Here is a 21,073-nt window from a genome sequence, read left to right as displayed (position 1 = left end):
CCGCCCCCCGCCCCCACCGCATGACGCAACCCTTGCGCCACCCGCGGCCAATCGGCGGCGCCGGGCCCTGCCTCGGGCGGAGCGCGCCCGCCCCACCGCCGCCGCCCTTCCGCCGCGCCCCGCCTCCCGAAGGGCGGGTGGAGACTGCCGCGTCGCCCCCGGAAGTGACTCCTCCCCTCCCCCTCCCTCCGTCAGGGTCACGAGTCTGAAGGAGGTGAGTCATGCGGGGAGGGTGATGCAACGTCCTGGTAACCGGCGGCGGCGACCTTGGGCCTCTCAGGGCTCCTCTCACACCGGGCGCGCCTGGTTCCCTCACCCCGCCCGGCCACCCGCGAACTGCCGCAGCGCCCTCAGAAGGGCCTAGGCCCAGCCGCGTCGAGGAGGCCGGGCGGGGGGGGGGAGGGGAAGGGCCGGTGGGAAAGCCTGTGACGTCACGCCCCGCCCGCCGCTCCGTTAAAGGGCCAGGCCTCCCTCCCCGGGGAAGGAGCGGAAGCGGCGCTTGCGGGCCGCGCACTGGCCCTTCCATGCGGAGCGAGTAGCGAGTGACAGCGGCAACGACGACAAAGCGCTTAGCAAAATAATTCGCTGCTCGGCCAGAGAAACCTTAAAGTCTTTTCACCGTCTCAGCTTTATGTAATAAATGCATATGTGCATGTGAATAAAACGGTTCTGGAATGGGGGAAAACCTCATTTCTTTGTTTTTAAGGTGGTCACAGCAGGCGGCCATCTCAATGGGCATCTCCCTCCTGTTTGAGAAAGGAGGAATACATTTTAAGGAGCTGAATTCCGCCCGTGTACTTGTAGGTCTATTAAAAATAATAATTTAACAATTAAAAAAAATTACATGCAAAGATCTCAGGGCAGTTCATGGTATAAAAATACAGAATAAAACCACAAAGTGCATAATAAGAACAAACCAATACCCCTACACACATTTAAAAGGATATAGACCTGTTAAAATAGCCCAAGGCTTGGTTGAAAAAGAACGTTTTTGCCTGTGGACTAACTTTTTATTGCTCATAAGTGGGGGTTTTTACAAATTAATCTAGTTAAATAATGCAGTGTTGCATTCGTACAAAATAAATTTCTAAACATGCCTCCAGGAGGAGGAATCTCATACGAGGTAAAGAGAGGAGGTAGCCAAGTGTAGCCCAGTTCTAACAGTTTGATTTGCTTCCATGTAATGTGTTTTAAGATTTCAGATTGTCAGACTACTTATGAGCATGTGCACACCACATTAAGAGTATCCCGCCCTGGTTACAGAGGTGGTGATGGTCTGGAAAGAGAAACATAAAACAGGAACATTAACAGCCTCACTCCCCCCCCCCCCCCCAAATGGGCTCAGGATAAAGAGTTCCTTCATAATTGGTCCTGGTGTGACAGTTAAGGCTACTTAACATAAGTAGCTCTCAGACTTGCTATTTTAGGTCCTACAATAAAGTCCCATTGCTTTCAGTATCCATGCTTACTATTTTACTTAAAAATTGGCTAAAACAATATACCAGATGCCAGTCCTAAATCTTTTATAAGGGTTTCATCAAAATGAATGTAGTATTCAAGCAAAACACCCAAATTGGAGTGCTACTTGGATTTGTTAAACAGGACTGAACATTTAAATAAGAGGAGTTAGAATTGCTTTTGAAGGTCACCTTCAGTAGACATGCAATGTTGATATTGTTTGATCTCCCAGTTGTATTTCATGCAGTTCCTGAGCTTTCATGACCAGTTACTGCTGTTGTCAAATGTTCTGTCTTCAACGAATCCTTTGTTCATCTACTTGTCTGCCACGGAACACCTCTCTGTCTTCCCTGAAACTCCTGCATGTTGTGGAAGATTCTGGGGCCATTCTAGTCTGCATACTCAGTGTGCAGTGTGTGCTAGCCAGGCTTGGTGAGCTAGGCCCATGCAAACTAAGAGTGCGCTGTCAAACATGCCCAATGCAACTTTGAAGAAGACGATTGTTTGTGGGTAAACGGGCAGGCAAAACTGACTTGGAAGTAGCCTCGCCTTCCATTACCAATCTCACTGAGGACTTCACATAAGATACACAAACAGTGTTCTGCTGAACATAATTTGACAACCCCTGCTCTGTGTCATTTAAAACCTACACAGATTTAAACCAAAGAGTCAAATTCAAATACTGGAGGTATGTGTGCCAAACTGGGCCTTTGACCTGGGTGAAATAAAGCCTAGTTTTCCCCCTGGCTAATGGTTTAATAACATAAAGCATCCTTTAGTCTACTATAGTCTACTAGTAATTGCCCCCGCCTTTTCCAGCTCCATTGTTCTGCTTGGATTCCATTGGGAGCAGGTCCATTGAAATGAGATGCACCAATTTGTGACTTCATTATGGCAGATCTCTGGGTCACTCAGACTAGCTGTGTCTGCTGTAGAGAACCATCCATAGATTTGACTCAAATAAGCTTTTTGAATGTGGGAGTTGCATGGGAGTCCTTCATGCAGAGTAGATTCCTCCAACTCCAACATGAGACTTATTCTGATTAGGATCACACTGGGAGTTTGTGGCAGGATGAGGACTGGGCATAGGTTATTTATTGGGCCTCATTAAAGTGATTTCCTGCTATACCACCAAACATGACTCAGATGTTGCCAGCAGGGGCCCCCTGAACCATAACTGCAGGTTTCTCTCCATTTACTATGCCAGCTGTTCTCATACAACTCCCTGCTTATCCCATAAATTGTGTGCCCTGCAAGTGTCCCAAACCCCAGTGTCCAATTCCTGCACCCTTTCAATCCCTGACTGATGTTCTGCTATGTCTTTCATAAGCTGCATGTGTAACACTTAGATTTCCTCTTCAGTACTTTAATATTTAATACCCAACAGGGTCATGTGTGTACCAACCTGTACCAGCCTTTCATCACCCCTGCCCATGTAAACCGGGTCTTAGACTGCCAGCTTGTTCCTTACTTTTCCAAGCTAATCACACCATGTTTATAGTCATAAACACTACCACACACAAGGATCACTGACACAAGGAGTGGCAAGGACCATTAGTTTACAGGGACAGGGAACCTGTGGCCCTCCATAGGTTTTTGGACTCCAGCTCACATCACCCCTGACCATTAGCCTCATTGGCTGGAGTTCAACAACATCTAAGGGTCACAATTTCCCCACCCCTGGTTTGCACAACCTTCCCCAATCTGGTGCCTTCTGGATTATTATTTTTTATTACAATTCAAACCATTGGTCAGGATGAAGGGATCTGTAGTCAAAAACACCTGGGGAAGCTTGCCATAAAGTGTAGCTAATCATAGCGGACAGGTCTATGAACTGTTACCAGTCAACAGCTAAATGGAGCTTGCCACCTTGAGACGCAGGGCACCTCCAAGTGCTGATGCTGGGGCCAAGCAGCTGAGAGCTGGGACCTGTTTGTGAGTATCACAGAAACCGATGGACCTTTGCTTTGATCCAGCAAGGCAATTCCGATGATTCTTAACATGAACTGTGAGTTCAGCTTTCTGTTGGCAACAGTGTTCAAGTAAGCGGACAGTCTGGGTATGGAGGCAACATTCTCTTCCCCCACCACATAGTTGCGTACTTCAAGTGAGTACACTTAATATCCCAAGACTTAGGTATTAAATCCTCCCTTCAAAGTTGCTGCCACTTCTTGCATTGTGATATGGCCAAACTTGGTTCTCTGGTCTCTCATGGGCAATCCCTTGACCTGCTGTGTCTTGACAGTATAGATCGTAGGTGTAACTTGAAAGCACACAGTCTCATTGTAATGGTCTGCACAACTCTGTACGAACTCAACACTTTGTCAACACTTTGTTGACTTCTCCCTATACGAGTGTGTGCGTGACACAGAGAAGAGGGGTGTGGGTGTGAAACAGTAATTGAATCAAAGGGATCCAGAGGGTCATCTAGTCCAACCCCCTGCAATGCAGGCATCTCAACACACGGTCCCCTATCCAATTAGAAACCATACCGCACCTGCTTAGCAGTTTTTTAATTGCTGCACCACTAGTCCTACTCGAGCAGTGCGCCCCTTTCTCGGTGCAATGCCGGGGCGGGGAGTCGAGGAAATACGTGACCCCGAGGTTTCTACTCTGAACAAAAACCCACACGCCCCACTTTGCAGCCACTCTGTGGCTCAGCCGGGGCGCCACGGAGGGCAGCTCGACTTCCAGCGCTCCTTAAGAGAAGAGAGGGATGGCACGGTCTTAAAACAAGACGCCACAGGGATCCTGCAGCGCCGCTCCTCCTTCCGCGCCGGGACTTCGCCTCAGCCCCGGAACCCCGGGCCGCGTTTTACCCGGAGCCCCGTGCGCCCAGCGCCGCTCGTGCGCCCTGAGCGCGCAGCGGAGGAAGACGGGAGCGGAATTCCCAGGGCTGCTCCTCCCCGCCCCCACCCCGGCCCCCAGTGCGCATGCCAGGGAGGAAGCTCCTTGCTCAACCCCCTCCTCTTCCTGGCACCGAGTCCGGGGGGAGGGAGCGAGCGAGACAGGCGCTGGGGGTGGGTGGGGGCGGAGAGCACCCGCGAGCCCCTGCAGCCTGACCCCCCACCCACCCAGCACCCGCCGCGGCGGGGGGCGCCGCCCGGAGCCCCGGGAGGGAGGGCGGGCGACAAGTTGGAGCCTGCAGCGGCAGCAGCTGGGGAAGGGGCATCATGAACCGAGGTAAGTGCCAAGGGGCCCCGGGCACTCTCGGCAGCCGCCGCGCCGGGTGGTGCACTGGGCACGGGCGCGGGGACCGCCAGCGCCCGGAGCCGAGCCCGTGGCCCACCCTCGCCCACCCCGCCAGCTCCTCTTGACAGTTCAAACTTCTGCCGGAGTTATGGAAGCTTCGCCTTCGGAGCGGGGCGGTGGGGGCAGAGAAAAGGCGACTTGGCGGCCGCCTCTCGGAGGGCAGCTCTCCCTGCGGGGAAGGGGGAGAAGCCGGGAATGAAATCTCGGGCGGCGAGTCCAGCAGGCACCTTCCCACCCACCCCAAATCCGGATGCACGCACGAACTGCTAAGGTCGGAAAGGGGTTGGCTGCCCTCTGCCTCCCTTAAGGTGGAGGCGGTGTCCAGGCCTCACTCTGCCCAATTCAGCTGCTGCTGCTGCTGCTGCTGTGGTGGAGGAAAGAGTAGGGCCAACACTATTAGAAGCACCGCCCCTACTTGAGATTCCCCCCTCCCCACTTTTCAGACACCCAACAGCAGGTGGCAAGTTCTTTTGGATAGGAAGGATGACCCACCACAACTATAATTTCCTACAAAAGGGATCACACAGCGACAGGAACCGGGTCTCTGCACATTTCCCATTCTTGTGTTGATAAATTTCAGGTCTTGTTGAATGGGGGTGTGGTGGTAAAGAGAGTGCTTCTCCTCCAATCCGAATCTGGCCCTACTCATGCACACACACAGTCTCTGAGCTGAGTAGAAGTGGGATTTCAGAGGTATTAAGTGCACAAAAAGGGGACTGCTTAGGAGACTGCAGCTTCCTGAATAATTCAGACTGAAATAAGAGGTGACTATGTTTTCTTGTGGTCACTGTGGCAAGTCCGAGGCAGAGTAGGACCTCCAAGCCTAGGGTCTCTTTCTCCAAATCACACAACTGCCCTTGGCTGCTCACCAGTTCAAGATGGACAGCTGCCAATATTTTTACAAGTTCTGTCATGTTGTTGTCCTGCTTGTTCTTCATCTAACAGGGAAACTTCTGGGTAGCCAAGGCACGTAAAATGTCCAAATGGGACAATTGGATAGCAGTTGGTTCCTGCTGAAGGGGACTGGCTTGCATGGATCCAGGCAGTGGCAATTAATGGCAAAGGCTTATTGTCTCTAGATTATGCTGCTTCATTCCTCAAAGTATCTCAGGGCTTTTCAAAATAGGTTTGAAGTGTATGCCACAAAAGAGCTGTGTTTGAGTCTCCTCTGTTTCTGGTCTGTGTCGTGGTTTTGGGCAAATTCTAGATGTGCATTTGTTGAAAATGGTAAAAACAGAATGTCCAACACCTTGCAGAATATAATCTGACCTGGCCTTGTGTTTCAATAATCAGAGTACCAGCAATACAATACATGAGAGGCCTACCCTTTTCTCCACATGCCATTGAACTGAAAATACATGCCATTTTAGAAGAGCCAGATCACATAGCTAGACAATGAAGCATATCAAACAGCCAGGGTTACCCTGTGCCAGTAGCATAATATTCCCTTTCCCATTCTCTCGCCACAGGTCAGAATAGGCTTCTGCAATGGGGCCCTTACATGATTTTTATACATTCCACCTCTGGATCCCCAAGGAGCAGAACCAAGAGAGTCTAAGCATTTTCCAGCGCACTGTCATTTGAGGATCTGGCTGTTTCTTCCCAACAGTTCCTCCCATAGAGAGCTTTCCTGGGTGCAGAATGCAGGTTTCCCTCTATGCTGCACCTAGTCTCAACGGCAGCTACAAATACTGTTGGCATCTGTCCGTCTCGAAAGACAAATCCTGCTTAATTAAAGAAGGAGGGTGTTTTGCTATCATTCCAGTTTTCCCTCTTTCCCTCTTTGGTGTTTTTGAGATAAAAGTTCACTCCCTGCTTTCTCAGAAGATGCAAGGTAAATACCATACAACTCTCTGAAAGGGAGAAATGATTCACCTCTCCTACTGTCTCAACTTTCTAGGATGATTCCTCAGTTGGGCAGGCCAGCATTCTCCCTTCTCCCCTCCACTAGCCTTCCCATAACTAGTTGGCTCGAGGCAAGAGGCTTAATTTTTATAGTGGCTTAACCCCACCCACATCTGGCTCTACCAATGAGTGGCAGGAGATGGAGCCAGTTGTTGGCATGCTACTGCCTCTATTATTAACCCTTTCTGGTATGTTTTTCCTGGATTTCTGAGTTTGACATGTTCAGATGCAGCTGTTCAAGGTGACTATGGTTGTCAGCTTTTAAACTGATCCATGGTTGCTCTGCTCTTTCTCCAGATTTCTACATATCAAGCAGCTTTTAAAGGCACTAAAACAGGCAATGCTGTTGTTGGTTTTCCTGTTGGAAACCCTAATGTTGACATTAGGGTTTTAAGACTGCTCTGAGGTGGTATTTGACCTGTTGTACAGCCTACTCTCTAATCCAGAGCTGTCTTAATGGGCTTAGATTTCCCAGTTTCAAAATAACAATTTTCCTGACTGACTGGGGTTTGTAAGAATTGCCTCCAGGGAACCAGTCAGAGAAGCTTTATGAAGGCAGGTGAAGATAGTCTGTAAACTGTACTACAAGTTTGTGTGAGCAGATGGGCTGGTAACCTGCAGGCATTTTGTGGGGTACTATCTGTTTTGAACTGACTTGTAAGGCTGCTGTCCTCTTACGCTCTCTGACCTTTTGTACCTGAACACCAGCTGTATGACATCTGCGCATCTCTGCAGAAAAACTTGTCCCATTGCGGACTTTAGTACCCATTCAGGTAGCCACTCTTTTCCTTTACTGAGAGTTGAAAATCAACAGCTGAAGCTTCTTGGTGTGAGGCTGCAGTAAGGGCTAAAGCTTCACCTGAAGCAACCTCTTCACCCCCATCATTCTGCCTGGACACTGAGGTCCAGCTCTGAGGGCCTTCTGGCGGTTCCCCCGCTGCGAGAAGCTAAGTTACGGGGAACCAGGCAGAGGGCCTTCTTGGTGGTGGCACCCGCCCTGTGGAACGCCCTCCCACCAGATGTCAAAAAGAACAACAAGTACCAGATTTTTAGAAGACATCTGAAGGTAGCCCTGTTTAGGGAAGCTTTTAATGTTTGACGGACTATTGTATTTTAATATTTTGTTGGAAGCCGCCCAGAGTAGCTGGGGAAGCCCAGCCAGATGGGCGGGGTATAAATAATAGATTATTACTACTACTATTATTATTCACCTGGTAATTTTCTGCTACATTGCAGAATATCCTGCAGCACAGCAGGGAGAAAAACATAGGATCAGCTCTGTTGGTATTCAGAGGCAATCTGCCTCTGATGGTGGAGCAAGCATAGCTAATAGCCGGTGATAGTCTCTTCCATGATTTTGTTTGCTCCTCTTTCAAAAGCCCTCCAATTTGATGGCCATCACAACACCTTTTCAGTCCCACAAGGTGGGACTAAGTCTATAGCTTAACTTTGTGCATAATTTGACTGAGCATGGGGAACCTCCAACCTGGAGACCAAATAAGACACTCCTGGTCCCCAGGACTCTCCCAAGCCATGCCCCTCACCAGTGTAGCTCCATGCCCTCCTTGAGTACTTTCGCCAGGCTGGAAAGTATCTTACCTGGATGGAAGATGGAGAGATGCCTCCGTGTGGATGAGCTACAGCAGGGATGGGGAACCTGGAGCCCTCAAGATGATGCTGTACCCCAACCATTGTTTGGGTGGGGCTGATGGGAGTTGAAGTCCAGCAACATCTGGAGAGCCACAGCATCCCTATCCCTGGTGCATAGAAAACTTTGGGGTTTGTCTGGAATGTAGTTTGCTGCACAAAAGTAAGAATTGCGTTGATTGCGCTGCCCATGTTTGCTTCTGGCTCCACCCACGTTTTGCCTCTGCCCCCACCTGCCACTGACAAGCAGCCCCTGGAAGGTTGCTCATGAAGGAATGTGGCCCTTGTGTTGAAAAAGTTGGCTCACCAATGTAGTAAAGGTAGTCTTCCAGATCAGTAGGCACGACTCCTGCCTTTTAGTTACCCCCTCTCTGGAAATGTTGACCTGGTGCCGTAGAATAAGGTGGGGGAAGCTCTGAGGTGGCAGGTGACATTTATGAATGCTCCCCTCCATAAACAGCTCCCCGCAAGCAGAAAGCTAGCACGGCAGCTGGGCTAAATGGGCCAACTTTTAACTTGCAAAGACTTATATTGGGGGACGTTATGATCTCATTCTGCTGAATGTGTAGACCAAGGCTTTTGCCTGGAGATTGGGATGGATGTCAGGTGGACAAAGATGGATCTCCACATGGGTTCTCCAGGGCTTTACATGGCTTCCCTTCCCTTTAGACCCTTTCAACCAGTCTCTTGTACTTGCAGTCAGAGTGGGAAGAGGGTGTCCGCATTCTCCCATTCTTTACAAGGTGGGTAAAGTTGAAATCCTAATCCACCGTAGCAACTGGGATTTCAAAACCAGGGGGTGGGGGGTGGGCTGTTGTCTTAATTCGAGGATGATTAGCAATGAGTTGACCAGGATGTGATCGGGTGCGTTATGTTTTACAGGTGAAGTCTTTGCTTGACTACCTTCTGCAGCACAAAATAATTAAGTGTGCCTCAACTCTGAGCTTAATGAGGGGTTTTGCTGACCTGACAAGGGCCCTAGTGAAATAGGCAGGTCTTGAGCATTGTCTTTGTCTTTAGCAAATACCTTTGGCCCACACGGTCCCTGTCGTGGGGGAGGCTGTGGGGAATCTCCTCTCTCTCTCCCCCTTAGTGATGGCATAACAATGTCTTCCTTCCATTCCAGGTGTAGGCTAGCGTGGCTGCAGAGTGGGTGTGAGCTCGCCGCACTGGACGCCACCCCGACCCCAGAAGAGAGACTGCTGGGCTATGAGTGCCTGAAGGGATCGTGCCCACTCTTAACGCCGCCTGCCGTGAGGTTTGCAGCCATGAGCAGGTAGGAGCCATCGGCAGAGCAGATCTGGGATTAAAGGATCAGCCAGCTGTTTGCCGTTTCACGGCTCCCTCCTGGTGGAGTTTAGTAGGTCAGAGCTGCCCGGGGAGTGTTGGGAGGGGGCAGAGGAAACAGGCAGGCAGTGGGGGCTTGGGGAGTGCAGCGCCTGACTCCCCGATTCACCTCAGACACCCTGCTATCACCTCCTTTCCTCATTCTAAAGGCTGATCTCTGTGTTGAAAAGAATCATGTAGCAGAGTCCCTGTGGGACTGTATCACTTCAGATGGCAAGTGGTAGTAGGGGAAGTCAAGGGTTTCTTAATGCTCCCCTGTGTTTAAAAACGAAGCAAAAAATGCCCTCCAAACCCTCTGTACAGAGATTCCTCCACATGGTACAGCCCTGCAAGCACTCTGCTGTGTGGTTCTGCTGATGGCGTAACTTGGTTCTTTTCTAGAGCTTTTCAAGCTAGCAAAGAATCAGTGTCTATCTGTTTTCGTTTTTCCAAAATGTCCACCAGGGAGGTAGGTGTGTGTGTGGGGGGGGGGGGAGGCTTGGGGGTGATTACACAAAATCTGATGCCACATTTTCTAGGGTGGCTGACTGTTCTCCGGAGGCAGCTGAAGTCCCTAGACCAAAGTAAGCTCCATTCTATCAGGTCTTGCCATTTGTGGCCTGTGCAACTAGGCTGCACCATTCCCAGCTTAGGGTTGGCTTGAGAAGTTTGCAACTGGGTTACATGCCCTCCCTTCCTCCCTCCTTCCTTCCCCACCCCTCTCCAGGCAAGGTGGTTGTGCCTGCCATCTTGGTGACCCTCTGGGTTTTTTCAGGTGCCCAAGTGCTGAGGGAGCACAATGAATGGCGGCGATGATTGCTCTGTTGTGGATCGAGGTGGGCGCCTGGCAGTCACACCTGTGCCCGTGGGCTGGCAGCGCATGGTGGAAGAGGGTGGAGTGCGCTATATCAGGTAAGCCTGGCATTATATCCGGTGTTGGGGCAGATGGGGCTCATCCACCTGGGAAGGCAGCCCATCTAGGAGAAGGGAAACTCTGATCCTAAACCTGCACGGCCTTGTGGGATATCTTCAGGAGAAGAAAAGGCTAAGGAGTAAACCCTACACAAACCCAGAGTGGAGTCCCTAAGACGGTTGGATAGCGCTTTGTACGCCTCCTTCCTGCAACTCCTGCAGCCAAGCTGGTGCCAAATGTATTGCTCTGCTTTCCTTTGGACCACATCAGTGAGGCCAAGAGGGGGGTCTTGTCGTCTGGGCAGCCCAGGAGCCCCATACACAGCGTCCTGGCTTGCACCCTTTGGTGCTTCTAACACAGCACTTTGACTTCACCCTCGGAGGTGCATTCCATTGTCTCTGGAGACAGATGGATGCCAATGGTGAGCTTCTTGTTCGTCCCCCTGGTGTACTAGTCCCCTGACACTTCTTTCTTTCTTTCTTTCTTTCTTTCTTTCTTTCTTTCTTTCTCCCCTCTCCCCCATAGTCCCAGCGGCACCAGCCTGGCTTCGTTGGAGCAGACTCGTGCATACCTGCTGGCGGACGGCACATGCAAGTGTGGCCTGGAGTGTCCCCTCAACATGCATAAGGTACAGAACTTGGGAGAGAGAACCAAAACTGTGCTTGCCACCAGCAGTGGACTCTGGCCTGGAGGTTTTCAACCTTTGCCCAAGTAGTGAGAATAACAAAAGGAGAACAAAGGTTGACAGTAGGAATTTTGGAGGATGTGTTACACCAGGCTTCCTCAAACTCGGCCTTCCAGATGTTTTGAGACTACAATTCCCATCATCCCTGACCACTGGTCCTGCTAGCTAGAGATCATGGGAGCTGTAGGCCAAAAACACCTGGAGGGCTGAGGTTGAGGAAGCCTGTGTTACACCGAGTCAGCCCATGGACCCAATCTAGCTCAGTGCCCTCTGCACAGATTGGCAGGGGCTCTCCAGAGCTTTCTGAGAAGGGAACATTGCCAACTTGACCCGGGGATGACAAGGCTTGAACCTCGGACCTTTTGCATGCAAAGCACCTGTTGCACCACTGAGCCATAGTCCTTCTTCCGCTAGTGGCCAGGCCTCGTTCCAGAAAACGGGAGAGTTGGTCATTTGCTGGGAAGCCTAGACTTGCAAAGGGCCACCAGCCCAGCACTACCACCATTTCTGTTCTTGCTTTCTGCAGAGTGCCCATTTGGGCCAGAGACGTGGGCTGGGGAGGCACCTCTTTGTCAAAGCTCATTCCACAGCTTTGAAATTTAGCCCCTGAAACTGGATACAGAAAACCACTCCATCTAGCGCAACATCCTCACAGTGGCCAACCATAAGCCTGTGAGAAGCTCACAAGCAGGACCTGAGTGCTATTCCCAGCATCCTGCCTCTGACAGTGGAGGTAGATTACAGGGAATTAAATATGGGGAGTGTTTACAAGTGCTGAAAAGAATTGCTGGATGTGGCATTCACTTTCCTAAAGATTCCCAGCCTTTTTAAAGGACGTTTCTAAACTTAAACGTATGAGAGCAGAGCCTGGTTGATTCTCAGAAACCGGGAGAAGGGGGGGTGGGGCTGTGGGATAAGATGTCTACTGGTCTAAGGACGGGGCTCCAGTGCCCTATAATTTCTTGCTGCTCCCTATGGGAAGACTAAAGGAGGCAAAACGAGAAAAAAGGCAAATTGGCTTAATCTGCACAATAACTCAAGGCTGCAGAATACAGCTTGCAGAGAGTACATACAAGAGGGAGTTTTCTGCTGTAGAGGTGGGTGCTGCCCTGTTTGGCTTGGGCATTCCAGCTCTCTGATCCTCAGGCTAGAAAAAGGTCTGACCCTCTACAGTTCTGCCAAATTCTGCCCTTTAATTTGAAGAGCAGCATGCTAGATCCGTGAGCGGGGACATGTTCACCACACTAAGCACCAGTAGCTATTTTGGAAAGGAACAGAAAGTGTGTGTGTGTGGCTTGGTTGGGGTCAGATCTTGTCATTCAGCAGCAGCAGCAGAAGCTGGCAGAGCATCTAGGGCTCCCTTCTGCCAACAGCACATTCCTAGCTCCTCACAGTGCAGGGGCTTTCCAGCTCTCCACCTCAGGGAAACCTGTTCCAAGTCAGCTGTCATTTGCCCAAGAACCTCTGCACGTTGCAGAGGATTCTGGGGGGAAATAGGGATGCTCCAGGGTGCTTCACACAGAGTCCCAAGTCAGGCCTTTTGTTGACATTCACTCTGTGTGACCAGAGCATGCTAGGACACACCTGGCACACGTGCTGCTGCTGTTCATTTCAAGGAAAGTTGCCTTTGCGGCAAGGGAAAGGGCCGTAGCTCAGCAGGTAGAGGACCTGCCTTTCAGGCAGAAGGCCCCAAGTTCAGTCCCTGGCATACTCAGGGCTGAACCGAGAGACTTCTGTTCAACACCCTGGAGAACCACAGCCAGCGTAGTAATACTGAGCTAGACGACCCGGTAGTCCATTGTTTCTTCTCCTTTGTGGCTGGACAGAGCCACCTGCTGCATAGGGGACAGTTGTAACCAGAGCTGTTTGTATTCCCCTTGTGAGCAACCACACCACACACATGTGGAAATCAGACTGCCTTTGGCATCCTAAGAATCTCAGCTTTTGTTTTTTTAAAGAACAAGGTACTAGTCCTTTTTGATGCAAAGACACGTTTGAAAACATGTGAACGGTGTTTGGAGAAAGAAGGCAGAGGGGAGATGACTAAGATGTCAGAGGTTTGGGAAGAGGGGCATTGCTTAAGTGTTCTCCGTGGCTCTTTGCTTGTCCCCCTGCCCCCGTGCTAACAGACAGAATTAATTGTGCAAACCGTATGCAGATTAATTTGATTTGCACAGTTTATTCAGGTTTCAAGATTTAATCTCCGCTGGTGCAGAATTTAGGTTGGAGCTTTGTGGGCGTCTGTTTTGCTCTTTTGCGGCTTCCCACCCTTTGGGATGACCCTCCATTCTAGTTTCTTGCTTTAAGGATGACTGTATGTGGAGAAGAATTAGTGAAAGAATCAGCGCACGTTTGCATTATGGGGTCATTAAGGTAACAGTCATCATTAGTGTGCTGCGTTAGGACTGGAGAAGGTAGGATTCAGATCCCTGTTCAACCACAAAGGTCACTGGGTATCCTCGGGTCATTCAAAATTTCAGCCTAACTCCCCACTCCTGGGTTGTAGCGCAGAGGGCAGAACCATATATGCTCCTCTGTGATTTCCTTGGAGGAAGGGTGAGCTTAAAACAGGCTTGGGGCACCTTTGGCTCTCCAGGCACCGATGGACCACAATCGCCATCATTCCTGACAACTAGGCCATGCTGGGCCTCTTAAGACGGGTTCCAGCACCTCTCAGGTGAGCACTCTTGCCATTCTAAAAGAACGAGCGATGCATTTATGGCAGGTTCTGGCACCTCTTTTTCTAGAAAAATAGCACTGACAACAACCCTGTGAGGTAGGTCAGGCAGGGAGGCAGTGACTGGCCCAGGCTCACTCAGTGAGCTTCCTGGCTGAGGGGAGTTGAACCCTCCTCTCCCAGGTTTTAGTCCAGTGCTCTAACCATTGCACCATACTGACTCTAACTTGGACCACAAGAAGTGGCCTGACTCCCCCTGCAGTCTCTTTTTATCACCTCGTTCCCCCGGACTGGTCAGGTGCCCTCCTGTTTTTAAGCATTTTCTTCCCACCCCGTCATGGTTAGGTTTTCAACTTCGACCCAGCAGCAATGGTGACAGGGAGTGAAGGAAGCAAGGGCGACGAGGACATGACCAAGCTGTGCAACCACCGGCGGAAAATTGTGGCTATGGCCACGCTGTACCGCAGCATGGAGAGCCATGGACCCCTGAGCCTGCCACACCTGGGGCCAGGTAACTGTAGTCTCCCACACGGGGCCATATTCCTTCACTGTTCTTTTCGGTAGCACTGTAAACCTGGCCAGCGCTAGGGACTGGGAATTGGCTTAGCCAGCCAGCCTATTCAACCCCAGTGTGAGTCATTTGCTCTGGACTTTCTTCCATTTAGGAGACCTGCTTAGATGGGTGCTCACACATCAAATTCAACCTGTGTACACAAATATTTGATCTGTACGCTCATAAAGTTATTTGCGTGTAATATTCTGTGAGTGTGCAGTTTGTATACCTGTGTCCACAGCAGTTGAGCTGTACAAATCAGCAAGTGTACACTCTTTTCACACAAGCACTTGCACATGTGTCCAAACACCCTGTACAAATATTCAGTGTAATGTGTGAACGACAAGGGGAATGGCCCTCTAATTATTTGTATGTTATGTTTATTGTTGTTCGGTTATTGAGATTATGTAAAGTAAAAGAAGGGACGTGGGTGGCACTGTGGGTTAAACCACGGAGCCTAGGGCTTGCCGATCAGAAGGTCGGCGGTTCAAATCCCCGTGACGGTGAGCTCTCGTTGCTCGGTCCCTGCTCCTGCCCACCTAGCAGTTCGACAGCACGTCAAAGTGCAAGTAGATAAATAGGTACCGCTCTGGCGGGAAGGTAAACGGCATTTCTGTGCGCTGCTTTGGATCGCCAAAAGCAGCTTAGTCATGCTGGCCACATGACCCGGAAGCTGTCTGCAGATAAACGCCAGCTCCCTCAGCCTATAGAGCAAGATGAGCGCCCAGAGGCGTCCGTGACTGGACCTAACGGTCAGGGGTACCTTTATTTTAAAGTAAAAGAAACATGAAAAGAAAAACAAGTAACACTGTGGATACTCCTAAAGTGGGATATAACTTTTATCCTTTCACACTACAAGTACTATGAAGTCACATGTACCTCAACAGTGAGAAAAAATGTGCTTCAGACATCACAGATTTGGACAGTACCAGTATAACCATTGAACAACGTCCCCAAGGAAGAATTAGGAACGTCCCAAATGTATTTGACATCAGCTTTATCTTAAACTCTTTTTTTTTTTTTTTTTTTTTTTGCATCTGGTGACTTTTGTCTTCTGTATCTGCTCCACATCTTCCAGTACCACCAGAGTCATCACTTGCATTGCCATCATCATTAGTTAATGCAAAGATAGTGGTTTACAAAGTACAGTGGTGCCCCGCAAGACGAATGCCTCGCAAGACAGAAAACCCGCTAGAAGAAAGGGTTTTCCGTTTTGGAGGTGCTTTGCAAAACGAATTTGCTATGGGCTTGCTTCGCAAGACAAAAATGTCTTGCGATTCCTGGGGGTTTTTTTACGCTCCTCACCCCCTTTTTCTAAGGCACTAAGCTGCTAATAGCCTTTTAGCAGCTAATCCGCTTATCCCTTAAGCCTTTAATAGCCGCTAATAGCTGCTAATAGCGCTAATCCGCTAATCAGCTAATGGGCTTGCTTCGCAAGACGGAAAAACCGCTAGACAAAGAGACTCACGAAGAGACTCACGGAACGGATTCTTTTCGTCTTGTGAGGCACCACTGTATATATATTTTTTAAAACCCTGAAACATTAACTTTGCTTAGGCCCATGCAGTTTGCTTTTGCAGTGATTGCCTTTTGCATCTGTTGCCTTTTTTATCTGCTTCCAGGGCCCAGCTTGACCCAGCTGCCTCACCCAACCACACCAGGGCCCAGCAGTCGCCCACAGCAGATGCTTCCCAGCAAAGCCTCCACCACCTTGGCGAAGGGCCCTGAACTCTACCAGCAGTGCCCCTCGGATCGCTATGGCAACACCTGGTCCAGCCCGAGCTCCACTTTCCCCCGCCACCACAACACTCTCTTTGGGGATGTCTTCCCAGGCCGCCTGCCTGCCACCACCAATGGCAACACCCGGCCGTCCTTCCCAACCGAACTGAGTGCTGTGGGGGGGCCCTTCCTGCCCAGCAAGGCCCTCCCAGACACGCTGTCCCGGCCCTACCCCCCTTCCAGCTGCCTCCTCTTCCCCCCGCCAGATGAGGCGTCGTCCAGCCAGGAGGGCGGCCCCTGGAGCAGCCGGCCGGTGCCTCTGGGGTCTCAGACCAGCACCACAGGCTCACCCGCCCCCACCACCCTCTCCTCCATTTCATCGCCGGCAGGCAGCGCCGAGCCGTCCCCGCAGCGCTCTCGGCACTCCTCAGCTTCCTCGGAGCAGGGCCTCTCTGGACACCGCCCAGCTGCCAGGCCCCCCGGCTTGGACGCAGCGGCCCCAGCCAATGCCTTAACCAACCAAAGCAGCAATAACCTGCCCTCAGTGCCCTTAGGAGTTGCCCCGGAAGGCAAAGGACCGCCCAGCCTGCTGCTGCTCCACCCTCAGGGCCCAGGCTCCTTCCCAGCCAGCAGCTTGTTGAGTGCAGCCGCCAAGGCCCAGCTGGCCAGCAGGGGGCGTCCCGACGAGCTGGCTGCCAGCACTTTACCCAGCCGCTTGCTACTGTCCATGGTGGGCGGGCGAGCGCCCAGGCGGCAGCGCCGCTCTCCCACCGTCCTGCGCCTGCTCAAGGACTCCCACTCGGCGGGGCAGGCGGGGGGGCTCGCCCACCCGGAGGAGACGCCGACCCGACACCCCCGGCCTCGGGACCAGCTGCCGGCAGGGGAGGCCAAGAATGGACCCCCCAGCTCCGGGGCTCCGGCTCAGCCGCTGTCGTCCCTGCTCAGCCTGCTCGCTCCCCCCGTGAGCTCACTGGCCGCCCCTGGCCTCCCGCCGGTGCCCCCGACCCCCGCCGGCGACAGCCCCAGCCCTTTGCCCTCCTTTCAGGACTTCAACAGCCAGCTCCTCAGCCTCTTTGGCCAGCTGGCCTCGGCGTCTTCTGAACAGATCTCAGGGAGCCCCCCACAGCCAAAACCGCCTGCCTCCCCACTCGGATCACACGGCACCCCAGGTAGGTCCGTGCGTCTGTAGGTGGGTGGTGCCCTTCACAGAGGCAAACTCCTTCCCCGCCACACCACCTCTGAGGGCTGGAAGGACTGGGGGGAAGCTCATCCCTGGAGGCAGTGAGGTGTCTGCTATATGCCTCCTTCCCAAGGATGGGGAAACCTGTGGCCCTCCAGATGTTGTGGAACTACAACTCCCATCAGCCCCAGTCAGCATGGCCAGTAGGATGGGAATTGTAGTTCCGCACGTTCTGGCTGAAGCCCAGGCTTAGCTCACTTGCGTTGAGCTATGTTACTCGGCCACAGCCTTTCCACCCTCAGCAGCTGTTGTAGGGTAGTGGTAGGCAGCTCAGGTTTGCTCAGAAGCAAGCCCTGCTATTTCAAATGTGGCTTATTCCTCAGTATAAGTGCATTGGGATTACAGCCTCTCTGTGTGTGAACAGAAAGCGAGAATGTTCCCTTCGGTCAAGCCTTGCCTCAGTCAACATCTAGTAACCAGTATCATGCTAGCTTTTATTTCTCAGGGCCAAACCAGGCTTGGCGTTTTTTTGTTCTAACTTTAATGGGGTTGCAGGTGCTTCTGCATCTGATCAGAGCAGCGGTGGTGCAGAAAGGCGCTTAACCTTTTCTCTCAGACAGTTTTCCTGATCAAAATCAGCCCCTCATCTCACCAGCTGTTTTGCATTGTGTATATACTGGATTTCTGTTTTCCACTGCAAGAAAAGCAGCACAGGTCGCACTTGGATCAGGAAAATGGCCTGTAGGTTAAACTCCCTTCCACTAATCCAGCTAGATTTGGGGTAAAAACCAAACCTGTGTGGGGACACACCACATGCTTCTGTTCACACAGTTACTGTGGCCCTGAGCTTTTATACATGGGGGGTACAAAAAATCCAGGTGCCCAGTAGCTGGGTCTGGTGACTGGGTTGCCTCAAAGCTCACAAGGCTGTTTGCTTCTAGCCGGTGCCTAGAAAATTTTGCTACCTCTTTACTTAGGGCGGGGCCATAATTCAGGGATAGAGGACATAGTTTGCATGCAGAATGCCCCAGGTTAACTCCCTGGCAGATATCGGGGGGGTTGAAGACCTCTCTGCCTGAGACCCTGGAGAGCAATCGCTAGCCAGGAGAGACAATGTGGGCTGTATGGTCACATAATCTGGACTGGTATTCTTTTATCTGTTTATTTAATCTTTACCTGACTCTTCAGCTGAAAAAGCTCAAAGAGCAGTTGATGTACAGTCAATGAAAACAAGGCAGTCCCTTCTTGCAGGCTTACAACCTAAAATAAGGAAAAAAGGAATGGGTAGGGAAGAGCAAGGGGCAGGGAAGCAAAGCCAGCCCTCAGTTTTTAAATAGGAGAATTCATCCTAATTGAGATGGGGAGCAGAACAACTAATGTGCATCTTATCTCTGTGCAGTGGGCTAATTTCGCCACACACCCCTGTTTCCTCCACCCAGATACGCCAGAGGCATTATCAGAGTTCCTTGGCAGATTCTAGTCAGGGGATAACAGTCAAGGAGAGTTCCAAGCAGGGTTAGAATCATAGAATCATAGAGTTGGAAGAGACCACAAGGGCCATCGAGTCCAACCCCCTGCCAAGCAGGAAACACCATCAGAGCACTCCTGACATATGGTTGTCAAGCCTCTGCTTAAAGACCTCCAAAGAAGGAGACTCCACCACACTCCTTGGCAGCAAATTCCACTGTCAAACAGCTCTTACTGTCAGGAAGTTCTTCCTAATGTTTAGGTGGAATCTTCTTTCTTGTAGTTTGGATCCATTGCTCCGTGTCCGCTTCTCTGGAGCAGCAGAAAACAACCTTTCTCCCTCCTCTATATGACATCCTTTTATATATTTGTAGATGGCTATCATATCACCCCTTAACCTCCTCTTCTCCAGGCTAAACATGCCCAGCTCCCTTAGCCGTTCCTCATAAGGCATCGTTTCCAGGCCTTTGACCATTTTGGTTGCCCTCCTCTGGACACGTTCCAGTTTGTCAGTGTCCTTCTTGAACTGTGGTGCCCAGAACTGGACACAGTACTCCAGGTGAGGTCTGACCAGAGCAGAATACAATGGCACTATTACTTCCCTTGATCTAGATGCTATACTCCTATTGATGCAGCCCAGAATTGCATTGGCTTTTTTAGCTGCCGCGTCACACTGTTGGCTCATGTCAAGTTTGTGGTCGACCAAGACTCCTAGATCCTTTTCACATTAGGGAGGGGGTGGCCTGGGGAGGGGAGAGGTGGCTGGGGTAGTTGTGTGCTTCCAAGCGCCAGATAGAGAGACCAGGAGGACTGCATTCAAGCCTGGCCCAGATACCCCACACCTGCTTCAAATAACCAGCTGGGATGGAAGGTGTTCAGGTCCCTCAGCAGAACCAATGTCATGGCCCTGCTTGCCACCTCCCTAAGGCAGCTGGAAGTATTGCTTGCAGAATGAATGCATAGTCTTTTGGGTGCAAAAGAAAAACTAAGCAAGCAGGGTGGTTTCAGACACTGTGGAGAAAGAAGCGGGGAGACGTGTGGATGCCTCTCTGCCTGCTAGAGAGGTAGGAAGGTTGTCTTCCACTGACGTCGGCAGAAGTCTTGCAAGCACTGTCGGTCTGGTCCGACACAGACCCACATTTTCTCCCCTTCAGCCCTGGCTACTTGGCACTGCCCTTTTCTTTCTATCCGTGGCCTTTTAAAGAGCATGTCCCAAACAGCAAGACACATCGTGGTTTTACACAATGATTTTTTGTGAGCTTCACTTTGACCCCATTGCCCTTCTTCACAGAAATAGCTTATAGAATTGTACAGTTGGAAGGGATCTCAGTGGTCATCTAGTCCAACCCCCTGCAATGCAGGAATAAATATGAGCTATGAAGTAATGGGACGCGGGTGGCGCTGTGGGTTAAAGCCTCAGTGCCTAGGGCTTGCTGATCAAAAGGTCGGCGGTTCAAATCCCCGCGGCGGGGTGCGCTCCCGTTGCTCGGTCCCAGCACCTGCCAACCTAGCAGTTCGAAAGCACTCCCGGGTGCAAGTAGATAAATAGGGACCGCTTACTAGCGGGAAGGTAAACGGCGTTCTGTGTGCTGCACTGGCTCGCCAGAGCAGCGATGTCACTCTGGCCACGTGACCCAGAAGTGTCTTCGGACAGCGCTGGCCCTTGGCCTCTTTGAGTGAGATGGGCGCACAACCCTAGAGTCTGTCAAGACTGGCCCGTATGGGCAGGGGTACCTTTACCTTTACCTTTATGAAGTAATAATGAAAAGATGGCAAAAGGAACCCATGGACTTTCCTTCAGCACCAAAACTCTCGCAGATTTAGAATTCAGAATTAGAATCACAATCCCCCCCACACACACCTCCATTGCCCTTCTTGTCTTCTCCTCTCTTGAATTTTAGACCAAGATCACGGGGGCAGGGGACCGGTTCTCTTATACTCTGTGAAGCAACATGCACATTGGTGCTACTATTTACACCATCATAAAGGATCAGGGGTGTCTTTCATGGCAGAAAACAGGGCTCCCATGTAGGCCTGAGCCCCTGTACTTATCTCTGCTAAAAGAAAAAAGTTAGTACTCTTTCCAATCAATATTCTGGAAACATTGTCCAGAAATGGTGGTTTCCCTTGCTTGCAAACCTTACATTAGGGAGGTTTTTGGGAGGGGCAGGGGCCGCAGCCCCCCAGGTGTCTCCCATCATTCCTGATCGCTGGCTGGACTGATGGGAGTCCTTAACATCCAAAGGGTCACATATTCCCCATTTCTGTACTTGTACTTTCTGCCTGCCTCC

General features: G+C 51.1%; 1 protein-coding gene across 1 annotated transcript in view; it reads left to right on the top strand.

The window, feature by feature from the left end:
- The first annotated feature begins 4,444 nt into the window (after positions 1-4,444).
- Positions 4,445-21,073, top strand: part of MBD6 (methyl-CpG binding domain protein 6) — a 29,111-nt gene continuing 12,482 nt past the window's right edge. The window contains exons 1-6 of the mRNA XM_083428195.1: positions 4,445-4,641; positions 9,389-9,538; positions 10,364-10,500; positions 11,027-11,129; positions 14,209-14,374; positions 16,039-17,304. Coding sequence (XP_083284321.1) covers positions 10,388-10,500; positions 11,027-11,129; positions 14,209-14,374; positions 16,039-17,304 — 1,648 coding nt within the window. The 5' untranslated portion in view covers positions 4,445-4,641; positions 9,389-9,538; positions 10,364-10,387. The remainder of the gene's footprint in view (positions 4,642-9,388; positions 9,539-10,363; positions 10,501-11,026; positions 11,130-14,208; positions 14,375-16,038; positions 17,305-21,073) is intronic.

Source organism: Podarcis tiliguerta (assembly GCF_965153285.1).
Source record: "Podarcis tiliguerta genome assembly, chromosome: 2".
Lineage (NCBI taxonomy): Eukaryota > Metazoa > Chordata > Lepidosauria > Squamata > Lacertidae > Podarcis > Podarcis tiliguerta.
Note: the sequence above shows the minus strand (reverse complement) of the source record. Positions and strands in the feature narration are given on the sequence as shown.